Source organism: Sphaeramia orbicularis, chromosome 15 (genome assembly GCF_902148855.1).
Source record: "Sphaeramia orbicularis chromosome 15, fSphaOr1.1, whole genome shotgun sequence".
NCBI classification, from domain to species: Eukaryota; Metazoa; Chordata; class Actinopteri; order Kurtiformes; family Apogonidae; genus Sphaeramia; species Sphaeramia orbicularis.
In genome coordinates, this window is record NC_043971.1 from 48,519,412 (window position 1) to 48,541,668 (window position 22,257).

General features: G+C 39.6%; 1 protein-coding gene across 1 annotated transcript in view; it reads right to left on the reverse strand.

The window, feature by feature from the left end:
• LOC115434524 (heterogeneous nuclear ribonucleoprotein L-like) overlaps positions 1–22,257 on the reverse strand; it is a 110,703-nt gene that overhangs the window by 13,003 nt on the left and 75,443 nt on the right. The window contains 2 exon segments of the mRNA XM_030156517.1: positions 8,877–9,094; positions 10,670–10,741. Of these exon segments, the coding sequence (XP_030012377.1) occupies positions 8,877–9,094; positions 10,670–10,741 (290 nt within the window).

Sequence of the window (22,257 nt, forward strand, 5' to 3'; positions counted from 1 at the left end):
GGGGCTGTCATGAACTAGCTATCCATGATGGCAGGCTCTGTCACCTGAATAAGTGAACAAGAGCCACCCCTCATTGCTACAAAAAATTCAGAGAGGAAAATACCCCTAGAGTCTGCGAGAGCGGGGGCGGAAGAAGACTCATTGGCTGACAACCTGGTAACAGACACTGGAATGAACATGACAACGAACCAGAAAATCAGCACAAAACAAGTAACAACAGCTGAAGGACAAGAGCTCCAAGTATGCACCTGTGGCTGGTCCAAGGTAACAACCATCAGAGGCCTAAAAATACACCAAGGGCAGATGAAGTGCTTGAAGAAGCAGAGGCTGGGACCTTGCATTGATCACTATCTTCTAAGAGAAAGGTCAAGTCAGGCGAGTGAAGTTCAGCGGCAGGATTTAACCCACAGTCCACCGAGCATCAGTACCCCAATGGCTGAAAGTAATTCAAGCTCAACATCTGAGAACCTGGAACCAAGTCAATCGCAGCACTCGGAGAAGAACATCCAAGGCCACAGGCCTCAAGTGAAGTGGCCCAAGTCCAACAACAAGAAAGAGTGGGCAGCAATTGATGCGGACCTAATCAAAATCCTGGAAGGAATCAAAGGAACAATGGAGAAGAAAATGGAAAAAAATGGGCGATCTGATCTATTTCTATGGAGCAGAAAGGTTTGGCACAAAAAAGATGCGAGAGAAACATGTGACAACAACAACCGTTCCCAAGTCCAGAAGGCAGCAACAAACTGAACACCTTGTCAGAGAAAGAAGAAACTTGAGGAAGCAGTGGAAGAGAGCCTCACAGGAGGAAAGAGCAGGCATCGACCTCCTGCAAGCAGACCTGAAGGGACGCCTGGGAAGTTTACAGAGAGCAGAAAACATCAGGCTCCGACGCAAGAGGAAAGAAAGGGCAAGAACATCCTTCTACAAGGATCCCTTTAGATTTGTGAAAGAAATCTTCACAAAGGAAAAGAGTGGATCTCTTAAAATGCCAAAGAGGGAATTAGAAGACCACCTGAAAATGACTCACACAGACTGCCACAGACTGGAACAGAGGAAATTACCACCAGACATGCCACCACTGCCTCAACCAGAACATCAGCTGGATGACAGTCCCCCAAGATGGAGTGAGGTAGAGAAAGTGGTAAGGAAGGCAAGGACAGCTTCAGCTCCAGGTCCAAATGGAGTACCATACCGGCTGTATAAAAATTCCCTAAACGTCTTGCGGTTTTTGTGGAGGCAAATGAAGGTGGCAGGGAAGACACAAACCATCCCAAAAGTGTGGCGGAGAGCTGGGGGAGTGATAATCCCCAAGGAGAAGGATGCCTCAAAAATCGATCAATTCCAACAGATTAATCTGTTGAATGTCGAAGGGAAGGTCTTCTTTGGCATTGTTGCTTAAAGGATAACAATCTACCTAAAACAAAACAACTTGATTAACGCGTCGGTCCAGAAAGCTGGCATGCCCAGTTTCTCAGGAAGCTTAGAACATACAAGCATGATATGGCACCACCTGCATGTGCTATTCCTAGACCTGGCCAATGCTTTTGGATCGGTCCCCCATTCCCTCATCTGGACAGCCTTTAATTTTTTCCACATCCCAAATACCATCACAAACCTGGTCAAAAACTACTTCAAAGACCTGCAGTTCTGTGTCAAAACAACAAAATATATAACATCATGGCAGTCACTAGAGGTAGGAATAATGGCAGGATGTACCATCTCCCCACTAGCCTTCACAATGGCAATGAAGGTGATCATTTGAGCATCCAAGTGGGTGGTTGGAGGAGAACGTCTGCAGTGTGGACAGCGTCTACCTACCATTCGCGCCTACATGGATGACATGACGACCGTAACATCTACCGCTGCATGTACAAAACGGCTGCTTGAGAAACTTCAGGATAACATCACATGGGCAAGGATGACGCTGAAACCTAGCAAATCCAGGAGCATATCCATCAGCAAAGGGAAACTTGTGGACCAGAGGTTCTAAATCAAGGATACACCCATCCCTCTGGTGTCAGAGCTACCCATTAAGAGCTTAGGGCGCTGGTACAACGAGAGCCTCAAAGACTCAGACCAGATTGATCAGCTGAGGGCAGAAACCATCAAAGGTCTTACCAGCATAGACAAGACCCTGCTTCCTGGCAAGTTGAAACTGTGGTGCCTGCAGTTTGGATTGGTACCCCGCCTGATGTGGCCTTTAACAATCTATGAGATCCCCATGACCAAAGTTGAGAAGCTGGAGAGAACAGTCAGCTCTTACATCAAGAAGTGGCTTGGTCTTACCTGTTGCCTCAGCAATATCGGCTTGTATGGGCACGGGGCCCTGAAACTGCCTGTCTCTAGCCTCATGGAGGAATATAAATGTGCCATAGTGAGGTTGAACATGACCCTGAACGAGTCTCAGGATGACATGATACGAGCAGCTGCCCCCATATTGGCAACTGGCAGGAAATGGATCCCATCAGAGGCCATACAGCAAGCAAAATCAGCGCTCAGACATGGAGACATTGTAGGGCAGGTGCAACATAGAAGAAGTGGGTTTGGACTTGGAACAAGCCGACCCACATGGCACAAGGCCACAGCTACCCAGAGGAGAAAGCTGGTCGTGGCTGAGGTTCGACAGCAGGAAGAGGCAGCAAGATGCGCAAAGGCAGTCTCAAAGTCCAAACAGGGCCAGTGGACTAGCTGGGAAAACCTGGAGCATCGTAAGCCCACATGGAGGGACCTGTGGGAGATGGAAGGAAGCCGAATCAGCTTCATTATCAGAGCCATCTACGATGTGCTTCCTTCACCCAAGAACCTACACCAGTGGCTAGGAGAGGATCCATCATGTGCTCTCTGCAAAACCCCTGCAACACTCAGGCACATTCTCACCGGATGCAAAACCAGTTTGTCCCAAGGCTGGTACACCTGGAGACACAACCAGGTCCTACGACAACTGGCGATCATCCTGGAAGGAAGAAGAACAACTAACAACGCCCTTCCTCCTCCAGTGCCTGGACAGCCGAACACCATCCCGTTCATAAGGGCAGGGCAACTCTCAGCAACAACAGCTGCTAGAGTGGAAACGACCTTCCTGGCCAATGCCCAGGACTGGAAAATGCAGGTTGATCTAGACCAGAAGCTCATCTTTCCACCTGAGATAATTACAACTAATCTCAGACCAGACCTGGTCTTATGGTCAACATCGCAGAAGTCACTGCTCATCGTAGAACTGACTGTACCATGGGAGGCTGCAGTCAGTGAAGCATACGAATGCAAACACCTGAAATACTCCGACATAACAGCAGAGGCAGAACAACGTGGCTGGCGTGCCCATGTGCTTCCCGTGGAGGTCAGATGCAGAGGCTTTGTCGTTGGATCCACAACCAAGCTTCTGAAGGGGATGGGAGAGCGAGGACAGGCCCTTCAGCAAGCCATCAGATCACTTTCAGAAGCCGCCGAGCGCAGCAGCAGCTGGCTATGGATAAAGAGGAAGGACCCCATCTGGGCTGCAAAGTGACCACCGGGGGTAAAAGCCGAGGGGGGCACACCAGGGACGCTTGGTGTCGCCGTTGAGCCCTGTGAAGATGTAGTGGGCCTATCAACGAAACATCAATGACGCAGGGTGCCCACCTGAAGACCCCAGCGAAGCTTTTACCCCTACCCCACTCATCACCAAGTGCCATTCTATCAGGGATTGTAATACCAAGTCCTATGTGCTCAACAGATCTACGCATGTCTGTCAAACCGCCGGCGTACTTTTTTTTTTTTTTTTCTTTCTTTACAGCGCCATCGACCCAAACCGCCATCAAGGCAGGTAAGTATTCTCCATCAACCCAATCAACCCAAACTGCCATCAAGCCAGGTAAGTAGTTGCCATCGATCCAAACCGCCATTGTGGGCCTATCAATGAAACATCAACGAAGCAGGGTGCCCACCTGAAGACCCCAGTGAAGCTTTTACCCCTACCCCACTCATCACCAAGTTCTGATCAATTAGGGATTGTAATACCATGTCCTATTAACTCAACTGTGAAAATATACATTTTAGTCGTGTCCCTGGGTTCTCACTCAGTCCTGTTACCCTAACACATTCTCTCCTCTGAAAAATTTGGAATATTCCACAAGTCCCATGTTCAGCAGGAAGTTACATCAGCTGGATTTTCTGAAGGCCATGGGAAGATCAAAACTAAGGTCTTTCATTTCTTTTTCTGTATATTTGATGATATTGTAACTGTGACTGAGAAGGTTAATCTCAACGCTTAGTCCTGTTACCAAAATTATTTCTTAGATGTTATTTGTTTATCTTAAAAACACATATTTTTTCGCAAATAACAAGAATGCGCTCAGTGTCCTCATGCTATTACCACGAATGCCATGTGGCTGTATTTCATGAACTTGCTAATTCTGTGCTAAAAACTCATTCCTGTCACTTTCAGTCCTGTTACTCAAATGAAGAGTAACAGGACTGAGTAACAGTAACGGGAGTGAGTAGCATCCTCTGGTGTATTGATTTATTAGTTAATGTTACTCAATATAATACTATTCACTTGATTTTAAAGTTTTACAGTTGAAATTATTATATTCATTTGGCTAGTTATGTTATAGTATATAGAGCAATCTGCACATGTCTGTGCAACCTCTAAATATTAATTAATTTGCATAAAATTTGGACTGAAGTAATTTGGCCAGATATGGAACCAAATGCAGGGTTCTAATCCAGAGAATCTGAAAAAAATTTTTTTTGGACCACTCTAACACACACACACACACACACACTCATTCCTGTTACCCAATGTTCATTCCTGTTACTGAATAACTTTTTCTAAAAAATAAAGAAAAAACACTGGATTTTTTCAATTATGTGTGGTCCATTCTTTATCCAAGTATTTAATGAATTGCATCATAAAAATTTTGATAAATTTGAGGTTTGGGTCTCCTTTAAAATGAAAAAATGACTTTGCAGTTTTAAGAAAATTACAACTTGCGTGCATATATAGTGATTTTTTAGTCACAAATATTAATTATTTTAACATGTAACCAACCATTTCTTTGAAATAAACACTTTGTTGAGAGGAAAACTAAGGAATTAGTTGACAAGCTTTTAAGTGTGCTTTTTAAATGTCACATGAGTTTTGGTAACAGGACTGAGAAAAATGCAATCATGTTCCGCTTAAAAACCTTGTAAAAAATGAAATAAAGTTGCCTGAGACCAATACACATTTTGAATAGTTAAATACAGTCTACTCTCGTTAAACTGCCCGCCGTTATACTACCATTTTCGCTCACCGCCGACCAAAACCATTGCACAAAAATCCCCAATGCATTATTCCATTAGCTACCGCCATTTCCGCCTATCGCCATCCGCCAGCCCAGTTCCATGCACAAACAACACTTATACCATGGATTTCCCGACCGTTATACTGCCAGCGTGATTGCCATCGAGTACACATAAATTTTAACAATGCACTGAAACAAACGCGCCAGACGCTGATCGCGACAAGCTACGAGTAGGTCTACGGAACAGCCACCGTTCATTTATCGCAGAACACTCAGTAGGTCAGGATGTCGGGAAGAGGACGTGGGATTAAGCCAAAGCCTCAAGATGATGGGGTGTCATTTCCCGACACGGTATAATAATGCCTAAAATGTTTCCCCACTTTAAATGATCCCTTACAACATAACAGAATCAAGATTTATTTAGAAACGCAATTAGAACGGGTTAACGGAGGCAGCATAGACATCATATAGTAAAGACATGCACATTATGGACGCAACCCGTTGTAACGCCATTTTCGCTATACCGCCAATTTGGCCGTGAACGGAAGTTGGCGGTATAACGAGAGTAGACTGTATGTGTGTTATTAGATTCAGTGTTGAAAAAAGACAAAAAATGAAGTTTAATTTGGAAGCGTTATAACAAGCAAATAGCACCCATTCGGTGGAATGGCCCATTTACAATTAAGACAAAAATATTTGACATCCATCATGTGCAATGATCAATATTGACTAAAAATATTCATTATTGTATTTTTTTTTTTAGTTTATTTTGTGTTATTTTATTATTCCGTATATATGTAAAAGAGTTACTGTTAGTGTTTGTTCAATGTTGTTACATTGAAAAACCTTTTAAAATTAAAAAAAAAAAAAAAAAAATCATTATCAACATATTTGGCTGAATTACCCAGATCTATGCTGACCTACATTCATTATTTACCCACAGATTTACCCCTGTCTCTAACCTTATTTTAACCATAAAAGTAACCCTTAAAGACCCAGAACTACTCTTGTGTTGACTTCTACATTTTTTTTTTCCTAAAAATCTAATGCTTCCTAAGTAATTTATCACCATTTATTTTAATATTATCTTCTGAATTTGGCATTTCTCAGTGAAAATCAAGTATTTTCCTATACTTAATTAACTGATTTTAGAGATGTTCATTAAAGCTCAGACTAAATTGAAAGGTTATTAGATCAAATCAGAAAAAAGGCATTTTTAACCAAATATATGATTAACTGAACATAAAACATGCGTCTCCATCCACTGTCCTCTATCAAACTTCATGGGTTTCACTGGTGAATCAGTATTGTAGAAGATGACGATGTTTTCACGTTCACTACGGTATGGAAGCAAATCTGTGTCATCAGAGATTGAAAGGTTGTATTTTGCAATAATTTAGGTTGAAAGGTTGTATTTTGCAATAATTTAGGTTGAAAGGTTGTATTTTGCAGTACTTTAGGTTGAAAGGTTGTATTTTGCAGTACTTTAGGTTGAAAGGTTGTATTTTGCAGTACTTTAGGTTGAAAGGTTGTATTTTGGAATAATTTAGGTTGAAAGGTTGTATTTTGCAATAATTTAGGTTGAAAGGTTGTATTTTGCAATAATTTAGGTTGAAAGGTTGTATTTTGCAATGTTTTTTTTTTTTTTTGAATGGTTGTATTTTTACACATAGAGTTTCATATTCTGAATTCAATTATTCAAAAAAAATTTTTTTAATTCAATATTCTTAATTACAATGTGTTTCAAATTCAATCTAAAAAAATTCAACCTAAAAAAATTCGATATAACATCTTGACCAGGCAAAACAGCGGTAGACGATACTGGTAAGTTTTGTTTCTAAAACACATGGTTAATGGCTCACAAAAAGTCGACTTTAGAGATGAAAGTGAAGTACAAACGTTAGGGATGTTAAAGCTCTAGCTACTGGTATGCTAACAACAAGCTAATAGTAATATTTCCGTGTTGTCTCCAACGCTGTTTGTCGGTGGTTTCATAAAAGTCAGAACTGAACCGAGTAGTTAACTGAACCAAGTTCCAGTAGACAGGGTTATTGTCCACACTGGGGAGAACATGTCCGATTAAACCATGGTTTCTTGTTGTGTTCTTTACAGCTGTTGTCCATGGACGAGGAGGCAGATTCACAGCAACAGCACCTGGATTTTTCTTCCCTTTTGTAAAGTTCTGAAAGCATTTTGTATTTGAGCCTAGTTATTTTTGACTTCAGTGTGAATAAACCCATTTGAAATGCATAAAGTTCATTTTGTCTGTGTTTTCTTATTTCTCACATAAACTTGAATAACAATCCCGCTCTGCTGACCTCACTAATAATCTGTTTACAGACTATTCTTCCATTGTGTTTCTACGTATGTCAAATAGAAACCCACATATTTATGTTTATGACATATGCCACAGAGTGAATATTTGTGTCTTTCGCCTGTGGATTGCAAGATAGGACTGTAAACACAAGAGCAGCAGTTGCTTCTTTGAGAGCGTCTCCAGTACCAGACCCCGTCTTGCTGTTCCCCATCATGAGGAAGCAGCGCAACCGGGAATAGGTCCAAGAATGTGCACGGCGGCGAAACAAGAGCATGGTTTTTCACAGGAGTCCCGTCCTGTGCTGCTAAGTGAGCATCACGTGATCTTCAGCGCGATGTATTATTGGGTGAAAGTTAGATCGAGTGGCTCCGTACTCTATTGGTTTTGCCTGGTCAAGATGTTATATCGAATTTTTTTTAGGTTGAATTTTTTTAGATTGAATTTGAAACGCATTGTAATTAAGAATATTGAATTAAAAAAATTTTTTTTTTTGAATAATTGAATTCAGAATATGAAACTCTATGTGTAAAAATACAACCATTCAAAAAAAAAAAACCATTGCAAAATACAACCTTTCAACCTAAATTATTGCAAAATACAACCTTTCAACCTAAATTACTGCAAAATACAACCTTTCAGTCTCTGATGACAAAGATTTGCTTCCATAATGGGGGCCCACTGATCTGCCTTGGAAGAGATCTGCGCTGTCTTTTGATTGCCCCACCCCCCATCACCACCAAAATTTAATCATTTCTTCCTTGTGCCAGTATCAACATTTCCTGAAAATTTCATGAAAATCTGTCCATAACTTTTTGAGTTATCTTGCTAAAAAACAAACAAACCCGCACGCACACAAAGCAAAGCAATCACAATACCTCCTGGCAGAGGTAAAAATATGCTAAAATTGATAAAACATATCCAAAATAATAGGGTAAATAAATGAAAAACATCTAAAACACAGCCGGTAGATAAAATAAATAAAAGTCACCACTTGTATGTAAAAGACACTTTAAGTGCTCAATGGACTGTGCACATGTAATTTCGTGGGGCATATTTTGACAAATATGGACATAAAACTAGGTCTAAAAAAATACAGTAAATTCTTCACAAAAATAGTATCTTTTCAGCTTTTATTTTCCTTCAGCATCAGTAATTCAAGCTGAGAGGGCACATAACTGCCAGAGACCCCTAAAACATCTCTTAAACCTCAATATTACACATATGTGTGTATGACTAGAAGTATCTCCAGAGTAGATTGACTGAAGTCCCCACAGATTTATATCCCCATAACATACCTTTTCAATGTTTCCATAGAGGCAGAAGAGGTTGAAGATACGGGTGCAGTTCATCTTGGATGGATGGAGGCCACTCACCATGGCGACAGAGCTGGGGGCGTGGCCAGAATAAGAGGTGGATGACTGAGGGAGAGGGTAGGTCACCATGTCTGGAACATCCACTGAAGTGAGCTTGTACCTGCTGTTGCCAGGCAGAGGCAGCAGGGGACAAGGTGGACCTGAGGAGGAGGAGGGGGGCACAAAACCAGCTGAGCTTTTAACAGAGTAGAACCGAAACGATTGATCAACTAATGGACTCAAAGTGATTAAAGAAACTATTCGATTACAATTTTCCTGAATCCAAGCTTTGTTTTCTTAATTTCGCTGCTTCTAAACTTTAGTCCTGCGGTTGTGTTTCACATGGACGCTTATTGTGTTGCACATGATGCCAGGATCAACACAAACAACATGATGGAGTGTAGCTCAGAAGAGACACTTACTCCTTTAAACTTTGAAGCATTCACACAAACATTACAAATATATGTCTTTATTTTTTTCAGTTGTATGTTAGTTCCATGTTCAGTTGTAAGTAAATTGGATCAAAATGTGTTGAAGACTGCAGTGCACATATTGTTTGTAGATGTCATTGGACTTGTTTGTTGTTTAAATATATATATATATATATATATATATATATATATATATATATATATATATATATATATATACTGTTATTATTGTTATTTCTATATAGATTTTTTAAATATATATATCCTTTTACTATTATACCTTTTGTGGTTGTTGTTTCAGCTGGTTCTGCAGTAAAGGACAAATTGTTGGTTGTTTTCAGACATGTCTCTTTCACGTTTTACAATTTTTTTTACCTATTCAAATAACCATTTAAACAAATCAAATCAAGGAAAATAATCGACAGATTAATCAAGTACTAGAACAATTGATAGCATCAGCTCCAGTTTTCACCCAGTTGTGAGTTAGACCTCACTGGGGGGCCAATCAGATGTTTTGGCGCTGCCCTGTGGATTGGACTTTATTAAGTTACTAATCGTCACAGATGAAGGTGCATTGTTGATGAAGAATCAATCAGACTAATGTCAACTGGAACAAGACAAATTACAGTCTAGGAAAAAGGTCATTTTCATTTGCTATATTATACATTATAATACTCATGTTAACATCATGTGCAACTATATTAAAAATATGTAAATAATATGTATATATGTACATAAGTCATTTAAATATCAGATTCACTTATATTTAATTTATCACTCTGGAATGTTTCTATCCATCTTTCTGCACTTTTTTTGGTATTTTTGCCACTGTAAACACTGCAAATTTCCTTGTCATATCTTATCTTATTGTCAAACACATGAACATAAACAGCCATTTGGCATGTTTAAGGACTGAATGTTTAAGGATTGAATGTATTTCTATGTACACATCTTCATGTGTGTGTTAACCTAAATTAAAGACACTATAATTGCCAAGATCAGTTTCCAAACACAGGAAGAGAAGGTATCCTTACTGCTCTGCCTCTGACCATTACACGAGTGGCAATCTACACCTACAGCTGGGTGGATGTGTGTGTGTGTGTGTGTGTGTGTGTGTATGTGTAGGTGTGTGTGTGTGGAGGTGTGTGTGTGTGTGTGTGTGTGTGTGTGTGCGTGTGTGTGTGTGTGTGTGTGTAGATCAAAGAGTCAGGTTTCACCTCTAAGGTATGGTGGCGAATACAGATGAAGTAGCAGCATTGTGCAAGCCAGTGGATACAGTTACCAGTTTAAGTGTGTGTGTCTTACCATAACCGTTATCGCTGTAGGACGACGGGTGTTCTCCTAAAATGGCTTGTCTTTGCCTGCCCTTTCCACGGTCTGAAACACACATGGAAATAAACACACACACACACACACACACACACACAATTAGATTTCCGTGCAGGGCTCAGTTAAATTACTGACAAACAAAGGGTGTCTTTCACAGACACAGCCTTTTCATTTACTACTTGAGAAGACTGGGTATAATTGGAAAAGGTACTTCATCCAGAACAAGGCTTCATTGGTGCCTGCTATATATGAAACTGTCTCTATGGGGGGATGCTAGTTCCAGAATAGGCTAAAAATAATCCTCAAGCCTCCTCTTTTTTCTCCTCACTAAGGCCATTCTGCAGTACACATAAAGCTTAAATCATGATGCAGCTCAGGCAGTGAAATGAGGAAAAGAAACAGATCATTCCTGTTCATCATTTGAGTCCATGGTAACCATGATAAGCCATTTTAACATTTACAGGAATGACATCTGTAATTAGATTTTAGATTTCCATAACAGTGTAATTGCTCTGGTCAGAATGCTCATTAATGATATCCACAATGATATTTTTACAAGAAGAAACTGTATGGCAAGACATCCACAATCCACAGTCGGGCCCCTCTGAATTTCAATGACAAAATGTTTGTAATTGTGTCTGTGTACACCGCCACAGTGGAGCTGAAATGAAACAATCAAGATGTGATGGAACTGGGGACTTTCAGTTTTAATTTAAGGGGTTTGACAAAAATCCTGCATTCACTGTTAAGGAATTCCAACCATTTAAACTGAATCCCTCCATCATAAGTAACTGGAGAACTGAGAGACAGGCAGGTTCATGTACAGATATGCCCTGTTCCCTGGTTATTCTTTAAATTAAGCAGATAAAAGGTAAGGAGTTCATTCCAAACGTTGAATTTGCAATTAGTAGCTCTTCTGGAATTCTCAATATGAGGTCCAAAGAGGTATCAGTATAAGTGATTTAGTTATTTAACTGAAAAGACTAAATAAATCTATCAGAGATAGTGAAAACCTTAGGAGTGGCCAATCAACCATTTGGTGCATTCCCAAAATGAGCGCAGCAACATTAAAGGCCTGGAAGAACATGGACCTAAACATCTTTTTGTTGTTGAAGAGAAATTCATTTACAACATCCTGTTAAATCTAGAACACACTCATGGTGAAAAACGTATCATAATCAAAGTTTGCAATCAAGAGACACCTTCAAAAGTGTAAATACAGAGGGTTAAAAACAAGGTACAAACTACTGGTAACACTCAACAACAGGAGGGACAGTTTAGAATTCACCAGAAAATATCTGTGAAAGCCCGCCCAGTTCTAGAAATAGATTCTCAGTACAGATGAAAGAAAGATTTACTTGTGCCAGAATGATGGTAAAAGAAAACTTTGGTCATGATCCAAATCATACCACATCCTCTGTCCAACATGGTGGTGGCAGTGTTATGACATGGGCATGTGTGGCTGCCACTGGTACTGAGTCACTGGTGTTTATTGATGATATGAATGTTGATAGATGTAAAAGGATGAATCCTGAAGTATATAAGGCTGTCCTCTGTGCTCAGATTCAGCCAAAAGGTACCAAACAGATAAGACAGTATATCACACTGCAAATGGATAACCAAAACAAACTGCAAAGGCAAGTTAAGAGCCTTTCAAGGTAAAGTAACAGCAAGTTTGTTCTTCAGTGGCCAAGTCAGTCACCTGTTCTCAACCCAATAGAACATACTTTTCAGTTCCTGAAGACTAAACTGAAGGCACAAAGACCCACAAATAAGCAGAAACTAAAGACAGCTGGAACAAAAGCCTGGCCAAGTATTACCAGGAAATTTTCAGTGTTTGGTGACTTGGAGACTTCAGGCAGCTACTGACTGCAAAGGATTTTCATCCAAGCATCAAAACTTGTCCTTATATTTATAACAATCTTAGTTTGACCAAATACATTTTTAGCCTCTGACAATGGGCGGACTTGATTTAAAATAGTTGTAATTCCTAAATGGTTAATGCTGGAAGTCCACAAAACAACCACATTTTGATTGCTTCATTTTAAATGCACTGTGATGGTGTACAGCAGGAATATTGCAAAATCTATGTCACTGTGCACATACACTGTATGTGGACCTGTCTGTATTTATGTTGTACAAGCTAAAATGAAATGTGAGATGTCAAAAAACCCTCAAGAGGTTAACTGTCCATTTTTCCATTTAATCTCTAGACTGGATATTCATTACACATATCTGTTATGCATCTCTTCTTGATCAAAATGAAGATTTCAGATATCCACAATGCCATATATACAGCCTTAGGATCCTTGTATTCCAAATTCTTGGAAACTGTGGGCCGAATCTACTAAAGGTTTGCATGTATTAAAACGTGTGCAAACTCATTGCACATGCAAAAAAATGTACAAATTGATTTACTAACAGTGTGCACTAAGGGTTGTGACTTTCAAAGGTGCAAAATAGCGCGTCTGCATCAGTTAGTACATTTGCCACAATGAATATACAAATTGGGGTGTTTACACGCAATTGTGCGCATGCTGGGAGGAGAAAATGTAAATATATTAATTTAGAACAAGCAAAGGGATTTATCAAACCTGAAAGCAATTTTGCTCATAGAAACTGCGTCTATATTTACCACGTCTCAAAAGGAGGTGCAAACGGGTTGGGTGTGTAATTGCGCAAACATGGCTGCGGTTAGGAGACATCGAAATGATGAAACGAGATGTAGAGAACGCATTTTTCACCCTTGTGTGAACATTTTTTGAGTGATGGGAAAAAAAAATAATCGAGATGCATACACACACACACACACACACACACACACACACACACACACACACACACACACTTTATAAGAATCTTTTCCACTCCTGATGATTGTGATTAAAAATACGCACTGACATTAGGCAACAGTGTGACAAAATTATGTGCACCTGACAGTCATTCAATCCAACTACAACCCCCCCCCCCCCACACACACACACACACACACCTTTAAAATGAAAAATGAATGAATGAATGAGTCATGCAATACCTTCTATGACAAAACTCCTCCAACATTACATTTCTATGCATCTGAATCATTCAGTGACTGTTCCCATTAGTGCTGGTGTATCCCAGAGCAGTTTAGCGCACACAAAATCCTCATTTCAAAAGGGCAGTCTCCAAGACTTTGCACTTGTTGACATTTGCGCAAGCAATTTTAGCAAATCACTCGCAAACTGCGGTTCAACCCCACATGCAAAATTCTGGATTGCGCACACAAATTAGTACACGCAATTTGGGACCTTAGAAGATATGGCCCTGTATGTTTAGAAGTCATGACATAAACGGGTTCAAAAAAATCAAAAATGACATTTTCAGTGTATTCTAGATATTCAAATTGACACCGTAGATTTTATTTTGGACGCCTAAAACCTGAAGCATGAAAAGTAACCATTGGATTGTGGGTATTCTAAATTAGACCTTGTCCTGTTTGAATATGTAGCAGACATCCAAACCGGTCATTAACACCAAAAAATTAATTTTTGATATTGTATCTAATATGACAGATGAAAAGAATGTCAGCTAAGAAGCAATTAGTTACACATCTGCAATGTATATTCAATCCAGCTTTTACAGCTGCAGTAGGAAACATGCATAGTGGATCTGTGGAGGCAAGAAATATGATTAATGAGAGGTTAGTAATACACCAACAACTTATTTTGGAGTAACACTGAGTAAACCTTTATGAGCATATAATCTGCTAACTCTTTGTTTAATGTATTTAAAGCAGTATAATGTGCAGTTTTAAGAAATGATGTTTGCTGAACAATTCATGATCATGTGAAACAATTTTTTTCCTGGAAAAATAGCACTAGCTATTTAATATTTTATATTTTATAATATTTTGCTAATTAAATCTCCCACTCAGCTAACAGGTTAAAGGTTACAACTGGTTTGACTAAGACCTATCTTTAGTGATGTAATCCCCTCTGGTGTTAACTCCTGAGTGTCATTTAGGACATAACCCAGTCTTGCTGACACATACCAGTCAGTCTACTGAGTCACTGGTTTTCACAACTAACAGTATGGTGTCTTGAGATTTGAATGTGCTTAGTCTAATCTCTATGACACAGCTGCAAAAGTGGAAACCACACCAGTGCACTTTGGTGGTTAGAGGTTGAGAAAGCCAACAAAAATATATAACCATAACGCAAATAAGCAGTATAATCTGTAGGATGCTGGATAGTCTACTCCCTGACATGAAAATTTGGACAGTATGAAATAGAGTCAGTAACAAAGCCCACACAGAAAGTCGGTAAAACTAATTTTGTTCTCAAGTGCTGAATAAGGCATCAGAATATAGGAATATGTTTAAAGGAAATTTCATGGATACAGAAGAGCTAGAATATCAGTCAAAAAATAAACTAGTTAGACACACTTATTCAGGAGTGTAAACAAAGCCATTCGATTTGTCAGTCATGTTAACCACAGTTTACATTCTGGGTAAAAGGTGCAGTGTATAATATTTAATGGGATACAGTAATGAAATTGCAGATTGAATTGACTGAATAGCCCCTCACCTGCACAACCACTGGTGACCCCCCTAAACAACTGTTAGAGCCAGTGTGATTTGTCCGTTCTGACGTTGTTTGTTAAAAGGAGACTAAGGGCCGGATCTACTAAAGGTTTGCGTGTGTAAAAACGTGTGCAAACTCATTGCACACACAAAAAAATGTACAAACTGATTTACTAACTACTAAATACCGCATCTGCATTCAGTTAGTACGTTTGCCGCAATAAATATGCAATTTGGAGCGTATACATGCAATTGTGCGTGTGCTGGGAGGAGACAATGCAAATATATTGAAATAGCACACGCAAAGTGATTAATCAAACCCAAAAGCAATTTTGCTAATAGAAACTGCGCCTACATTTAACATGTCTCAATCCAACAACCCCCACGGCCCCCCCACCTCTAACATGAAAAATAAATGAATGAATGAGTCATGAAATACCTTCTATGACAAAACTCCTTGCAACATTAGATTTCCGTGCATCTGAATCATTCAGCGCACTGTTGCCATTAGTGATGGCATATCCCAAAGCAGTTTTTCCAGCGTATTATCTACATGACGAAAACCAGTAGCGCATGCAAAATCCTCATTTAAATAGGGCAGTCTCCAAGACTTTGCACCTGCTGTCATTTGCACAGGTAATCTTAGTAAATCACCTGCAAACCGCGGTTCAACCCCACATGCAAAATTCTACATTGCGCAAGCAAATGAGTACACGCAAATTGGGATCTTAGTAGGTCTGGCTCTAAGGACATTTCTCAAGATCAAGTTCACTGAGTACGGTCTTCCAAACTCAGAGAGTGTGGTCGTGGTGAGAACGGTCCCAGTGAAGTCCTTCTTCACCCATAGTTCTTAGTCTCCTGGCTGAAACTCCACAATACCAGCATTGCCTGGTCAACCCTTTCCATAATCAATTGTAGGGCTGTGCAATTAATCGAAATTCAATTATGATTTTGATTATTACACGCAACGATTACAAAAATTATGTAATCGAGAAAAAAACGATTATTAATTTTGAGTTGTTTAATTCACGTGCACGCAAGCTACCATGAGCTGCTCTGCCCCGCCCCCCTCTAAGCTACAGCTGCCAGCTAGCCGACAGGTCCACCCAAGAGGAAAGTTGTACCTAGCGGTCTGGAAAAATAGCAGGAGAATCGCAGCAGAAGTGCTTGGTAAACAAAAAAGGCAAGTCAAATTCAATTGTATGGAATCACTTTGGGTTTGATGAAGAGCAAAAACCCATTACGTGCAAAAAGTGTTTCGTAGTAGTGTCCGCACCGACCGGTAACACAGCGAACCTTTTTAACCATCTAAAGTTTAACCACCGCAACCTTTATCATAATCTTATGAAAAACTAAAACACATAAAAAAAAACTCCGTCTACAACTTCGTCCGCACTGCAATCTTCAGTCTCCGAATCTCTTTACGCTGCAACTCCCGTATTTACCAAACTGAAACCTCACGGCACGCCACTGAATTTACTATGTTTCATACTACATTGAACATACTTGAATTTATAATTTGCACTTTACATGAGTTTTTTTTTTTTTATTGCTCCAGTTCTATGGCAAGTCTAGAGCAGTTTAATTCCAGTGCACTATTTGTTTACAAAAGGAAACATACTTGAATTTACAGTATACTTATTTGCATTCAAAGATTTTTTTGTTTCGTACAAAAGTGAACATACTGTTTTAATGGTTAAAAGCTTTATTTATATTTAAAGAGTATATCTTATATTGTTTTGCAAGAAAAAAATAAACAACTTTAAGGTTAACAAATAATCGTTTTTAATAATCGTGATTTCAATTATTGCTAAAATAATCATGATTATTTTTTTTTCTATAATCGAGCAGCCCTAATCAATTGGATCATTTTCTGTCATTTGCACTGTTTGCAATCAGAAGTCCCGCCATCTACCTCCAACCCAATCACTCCTAAATCAATATATGTCACTAATGCTGCACCAGAATACGATGACTTAAAAAAAGTGTTCAGTAAAGACCAAGTGCTGTCTCCACCACCACACAGGCCTTACGATTACTCAACCTGCTCTGGTGCACCCCTCCCTTCCAGCAAATTTATAACCAGAACATGTTGCTATGAAGAAGTACAGTTCTGAATATTTAGATGCAGGCTTAATCCAACCCTCTTCTTTTCCTGTGGGGGTGTGGGGGCTGGATTTTTCTTGGTTGAGAAGTATGAAACCCTTAGTCACTGTGTTGACTACAGGGGTTTGAATGACAGTACTGTGATAAACAAATGCCCACTGGCCTTCCTTGACTCAACCTTCAAATCTACATCAAGCCACAGTCTTTTCCAATTTCGACCTCTACAATGCCTACCACTTGGTTATGATTACGAAGGGTGATAAATCTTAGACAAAACGACCGATGCTCTCACAGTCTTTAAAGCCCTAATTAATGATGCTCTCTGAGACATGTTGAACCATTTTGTACCTGTTTACCTTGACGACATTTTGGTCTTGCACATTCCACATGTTTATCTTGTGTTGAGAGGATGCTTGAAAACAAACGTTTTGTGAAGGCTAAGAAGTGAAATGGCACAATAGGGCTGATCCTTCCAAGGTTCAGGCAGTGGTCAAGTGGTCTGCTCCCACATCAAGGACACAGCTTCAGAGTTATTACCTCCGCCAAGGAGGTTATGTTTTTGCCCGCGTTGGTTTATTTGTCTGTCTGTCTGTCCGTGTGCAAGATAAGTCTAAAAGTTAAGGATGGATTTGGATGAAAATTTCAGGAAATGTTGATACTGGCACAAGGAAAAAATGATTAAATTTTGGTGGTGATTGGGGGGGGGGGGGGGCACTGATCTGCCTTGGCAGAGGTCTGCGCTCTCCAAGTGCTTTTCTAGTTGTAACTTTTTTTTTTTTTTTTGGAAGTTTTCATCTGATCCCCAGCAGGTGAGGTGGCTTTCTTCAATTTAAAGGAGCTCTTCACTTCTACACCACTTCTACTTTATTCTGATCCATTAGTAGGGATGGGTACTTTTTCTAATGGTGCTAGAGAAACAAGAGTAGAAAAATAGGGTTCCATGTTAAAAGTTGTTTGTTCACAAATTCAACGGAACATGGTAAAAGCATCACCTGATTTGTTGTCCATTGAGAACAGGAAGATTGAGAGATATGATTTAGTTCTCAGTTTTATACTTAAATGTGGTAAAGAAGAGACTTTTTTTCTTTTGCTGTGAATAATTTATATTTGTTCCACACTATCATAACAAAATCATATCTATAATAGCGATCAGTTAAAAACAATGTTCCTGCACCTTGCAACTAAAGAATACTAATTGTTCTTTACATAAGCCTGTACTATAAATGAGAGAACAAATCAAGTAATTTTGCTGACAATTTACACTAAAACCAAAACCCTACCCTGAAAAAACCGATAAGAGTGCAGTTCGAGTACTGGATCGATAAGGAGTATCTATAAAAGTAGAAGTGTCAATAAATCTTAACAACACTCCAACCTACTTATCACACCAATTCACAACCATTTTCCACTATGTTTGGGCAGCTTATTTACAAGCAAAAAGCCAATATATCCTGGTTTATTTATCTACGTGGCTAGCACTGCCATTTACATGTTCAAAATCTAGCATTGCTGAACTACTTCACTAACATGCAAAAGCCTCTGCATCTGCTGGAGCACAGCTTTCAAATATCATGATTTGATTGAGCATTTGTAGTTTTTGAAGTCGAGTGTATGGAGATAATCAAAGTAAAATGAATGCAAAGGAAAAAAATGTATTAACATAGGTGAGGGTTGGTTAATAAACTGTGTTATACTTAAGGATGTCACTGTTGGACACTACATGAGCTTTGGGACCTCGAAATACTCAAACTGTCTGAATTGTAAGAATAGTGTAGTTTTGGAGAAGTAGGCGATTGAAATTTTTGTAACGGACGACAGACGCCGCCGCCGGACGCTGCATGATGACAATAGCTTACGGCCTGTCAGCCGGTAAACTAATAAAAGCTGGATAGAGCTAGCCTTTGCCTTTTGGGGTACTTATGTATTTTGGGTCAAGGATCAGACAGGTGAAAACAGCTTATTGATACGACCAATACTTTTGGAGTTATTACTTTTTAGCTTACCGGCCGACAGGCCGTAAGCTATTGTCATCATGCGGCATCCGGTGTCGGCATCTGTTGTCGTCATCCATTACAAAACTTTCAATCATCTTCTTCTCTAAAACTACAATTCCAATTGACTTCAAACTTGGTATACAGCTTCTTTATGATGATGTCAACAAAAGTTAGTGCAATTATTTGGATCCGGATCTGATTCTGGATTTGGTGCGACTTTGAAAAATTTCCCCATTATAAGAGACGGAAGTGGATCGATGCAATAACTCAGTAAATATAAATTATATCCAGTGTAAATTTCTACAGTACAGCCCTGATGGGGAGATGACCAAAACATAATGGCCACATGCTGATCAGGATCTTCTTCTGGGTCCGGGAACTTATGGAAAATTTCACATGGGCTCTTATGGGGAAAAAAATTTCAATTGTCTTTTTCTCCGAAAATACAATTCTGATTGACTTCAAACTTGGTATACAGCTTCTTTATGATGATGCCAACACAAGGTATTGAAATTATTTGGATCCGGATCTGATTCTGAATTCGGTGCAACTTTGAAAAATTTCCCCATTATAACACATAGGAAGTGGATTGATACAATAAATCAGTAAGTATCAATGATATCAAGTTGGAATTTGAATTTTTTACAGATCTGATTGGAATATGACCAAAACATGGGCTATTTCTGTAATATAATAATTACACATAACTGGGTGATAATAAATGGCATCTGGATACATTTCCCAAAGCTTTTATTTTGGCCGGTAAGCTACAGGGCCATTGGTCCTATTTTTAAAATTACAGTGGGTTTACAGGCGGCCTGTGGATGAGTCCCTTCACAGCCGGAAACGGCAATAACAACGTTGGTCTGTTTCTTACTCTGGCCTGATTCCACTCTGCCGGCCAGACCCTGCCTGTTAACCTCCCCCTCTGGAACCCCACCACCACTGTAACACAGCGACAGACCTTTCTGCACTGACTCCGATCAGACGGACCTGACTTCAGGGGATCTGAATCCAGACACCACACACACTAACAAGTTCACTGTAGTCCGGTTCCACTCTGCCGGTCCCCGATCGCACCTCGCCCGTCAATGTCCCCCTGCAGATCCACCCCTCTCGCCACAACATGGTGACACACCGTTCTGCAGGCTCAGACGAACTGGAGTTCGGATCCACACGCAGGACCGGGAGTCATTCACAATAAACCGTCATCTTCATCTCCTGTGTAAAAGTCTATGGTTCACGTCCATGTCTATACTAAACTAAAGATTAAGAAATAAGATTAAGAACTAAGACCATTCGGTTTCTTCATAATCTGTGTTACACCAGTAAGATTAGTTAAGTCATCAAGTAAAGTGAATGTGATGAAGTCATACAATAATGATGTAAAGCCCGTTCAAAGACATATTTAACATCACTACGAATGCATTCTTTTCAGTTACAAGGGATTTCAATATATAACTATGAGGGCCATCATATTTCTTCCTAATCTGCGTGTTACACCACTAAATTTATACAATTTTGCATAATTTAAGACCAACTTCTACAAAAACTCTGCTCCCCATTGTATCAAGTCTACTGCTTCTAGAACCCGTGGATTCCCACGGGTCAATGCGCTAGTTTACTCATAATGGGCAAAATTTCACATGCCTGTAGCAGCAAAACTACTGGTTGAATTCATACCAAATTGGGTTTATAGTTTGTAAGTGATCCAGAATAGATGTGGTTACATTAGGTCAAAGTTTCAATTTTGAATTAATTTTTAAAACTTTTTTTTCTCTCATTTTCTTATAACAGGTAAAATTTCCAAAACCTATAGCAGCAAACAAACCAGCAATTGATCCAACTCTAAACACACCTCACATAAACAAACATAGCAAAAGTGTGGATCAAATTTTGAGACATGAACACAAAACAGCCACAAAACAGGGAACAAGAACACACATTTCCTGCTGTTTCGGTCACTACCCACAACTTAAGACCATATGATTCAGAACTCTGACCTCCTGAATGCTCTTCCCATATATTCCTACAAAACTAGTGTGCATATTAATAAATATGTCCCAACAAATTTCTACTGGCTGATTTTTAAAGACCCCAGTGTTAGGTGACCATGTCTTGTCCTTTTACACACTACACTGCATATGCAAATGCATTACCACTTTTTACCTCAAGCTGCTCTTTTTATTTTTATGTTGTTAAAAATGTGTATTACGTCTCTAAAGTCGCATATGACTTTCATCACCAATTTTTCATCAATCTGTAAAACCCGAGTGATAGCCTAAATATCATGAATCCGTTAGTCTTTCCATGATTACGCACCTGAATCACTTCCCTCATGGTGAACAACTTCGAAGTTTACTCCATCACAAGCCGTCGGTTTGTGTACATACCAAACCTAAACCAAACTGTCACTTGGGCCTATTCGGAATTCCATGCAGCTGCAGCAGCAAGAAGCAATGAAGCCGTTTCTGTGTTTGTTGCTGCTGTGGCCATACTGTGGCTGCGTGGAATTCCCATTCCCACAATGCACTTCCCAACAAAATTTCCAAAAATGCCCAAGTGCCATATCACTTAGTTATGTAAAACAAATGGACTGCTTGTGATGGAATACACTTCGAAGTTGTTCACCGTGAGGGAAGTGAGTCAGGTGTGTAATCACGGAAAGACTAACAGATTCATGATCCTTAGGCTATGACTCGGGTTTTACAGATTTGATGAAAAATTGGTGACGAAAGTCACACGCAGCTTTAAAATGCATGTGTGCTTTTAAAATATATTTTAAAAGAGACATGCACCTGATATTTTGGAGACCAGTATTTCACTCACATGTATGCTGAGTGCACGTTATGGAAGCGACAAATAAACCTGATTCTCAATCAACAGCTTTGCCTTTTGACTTA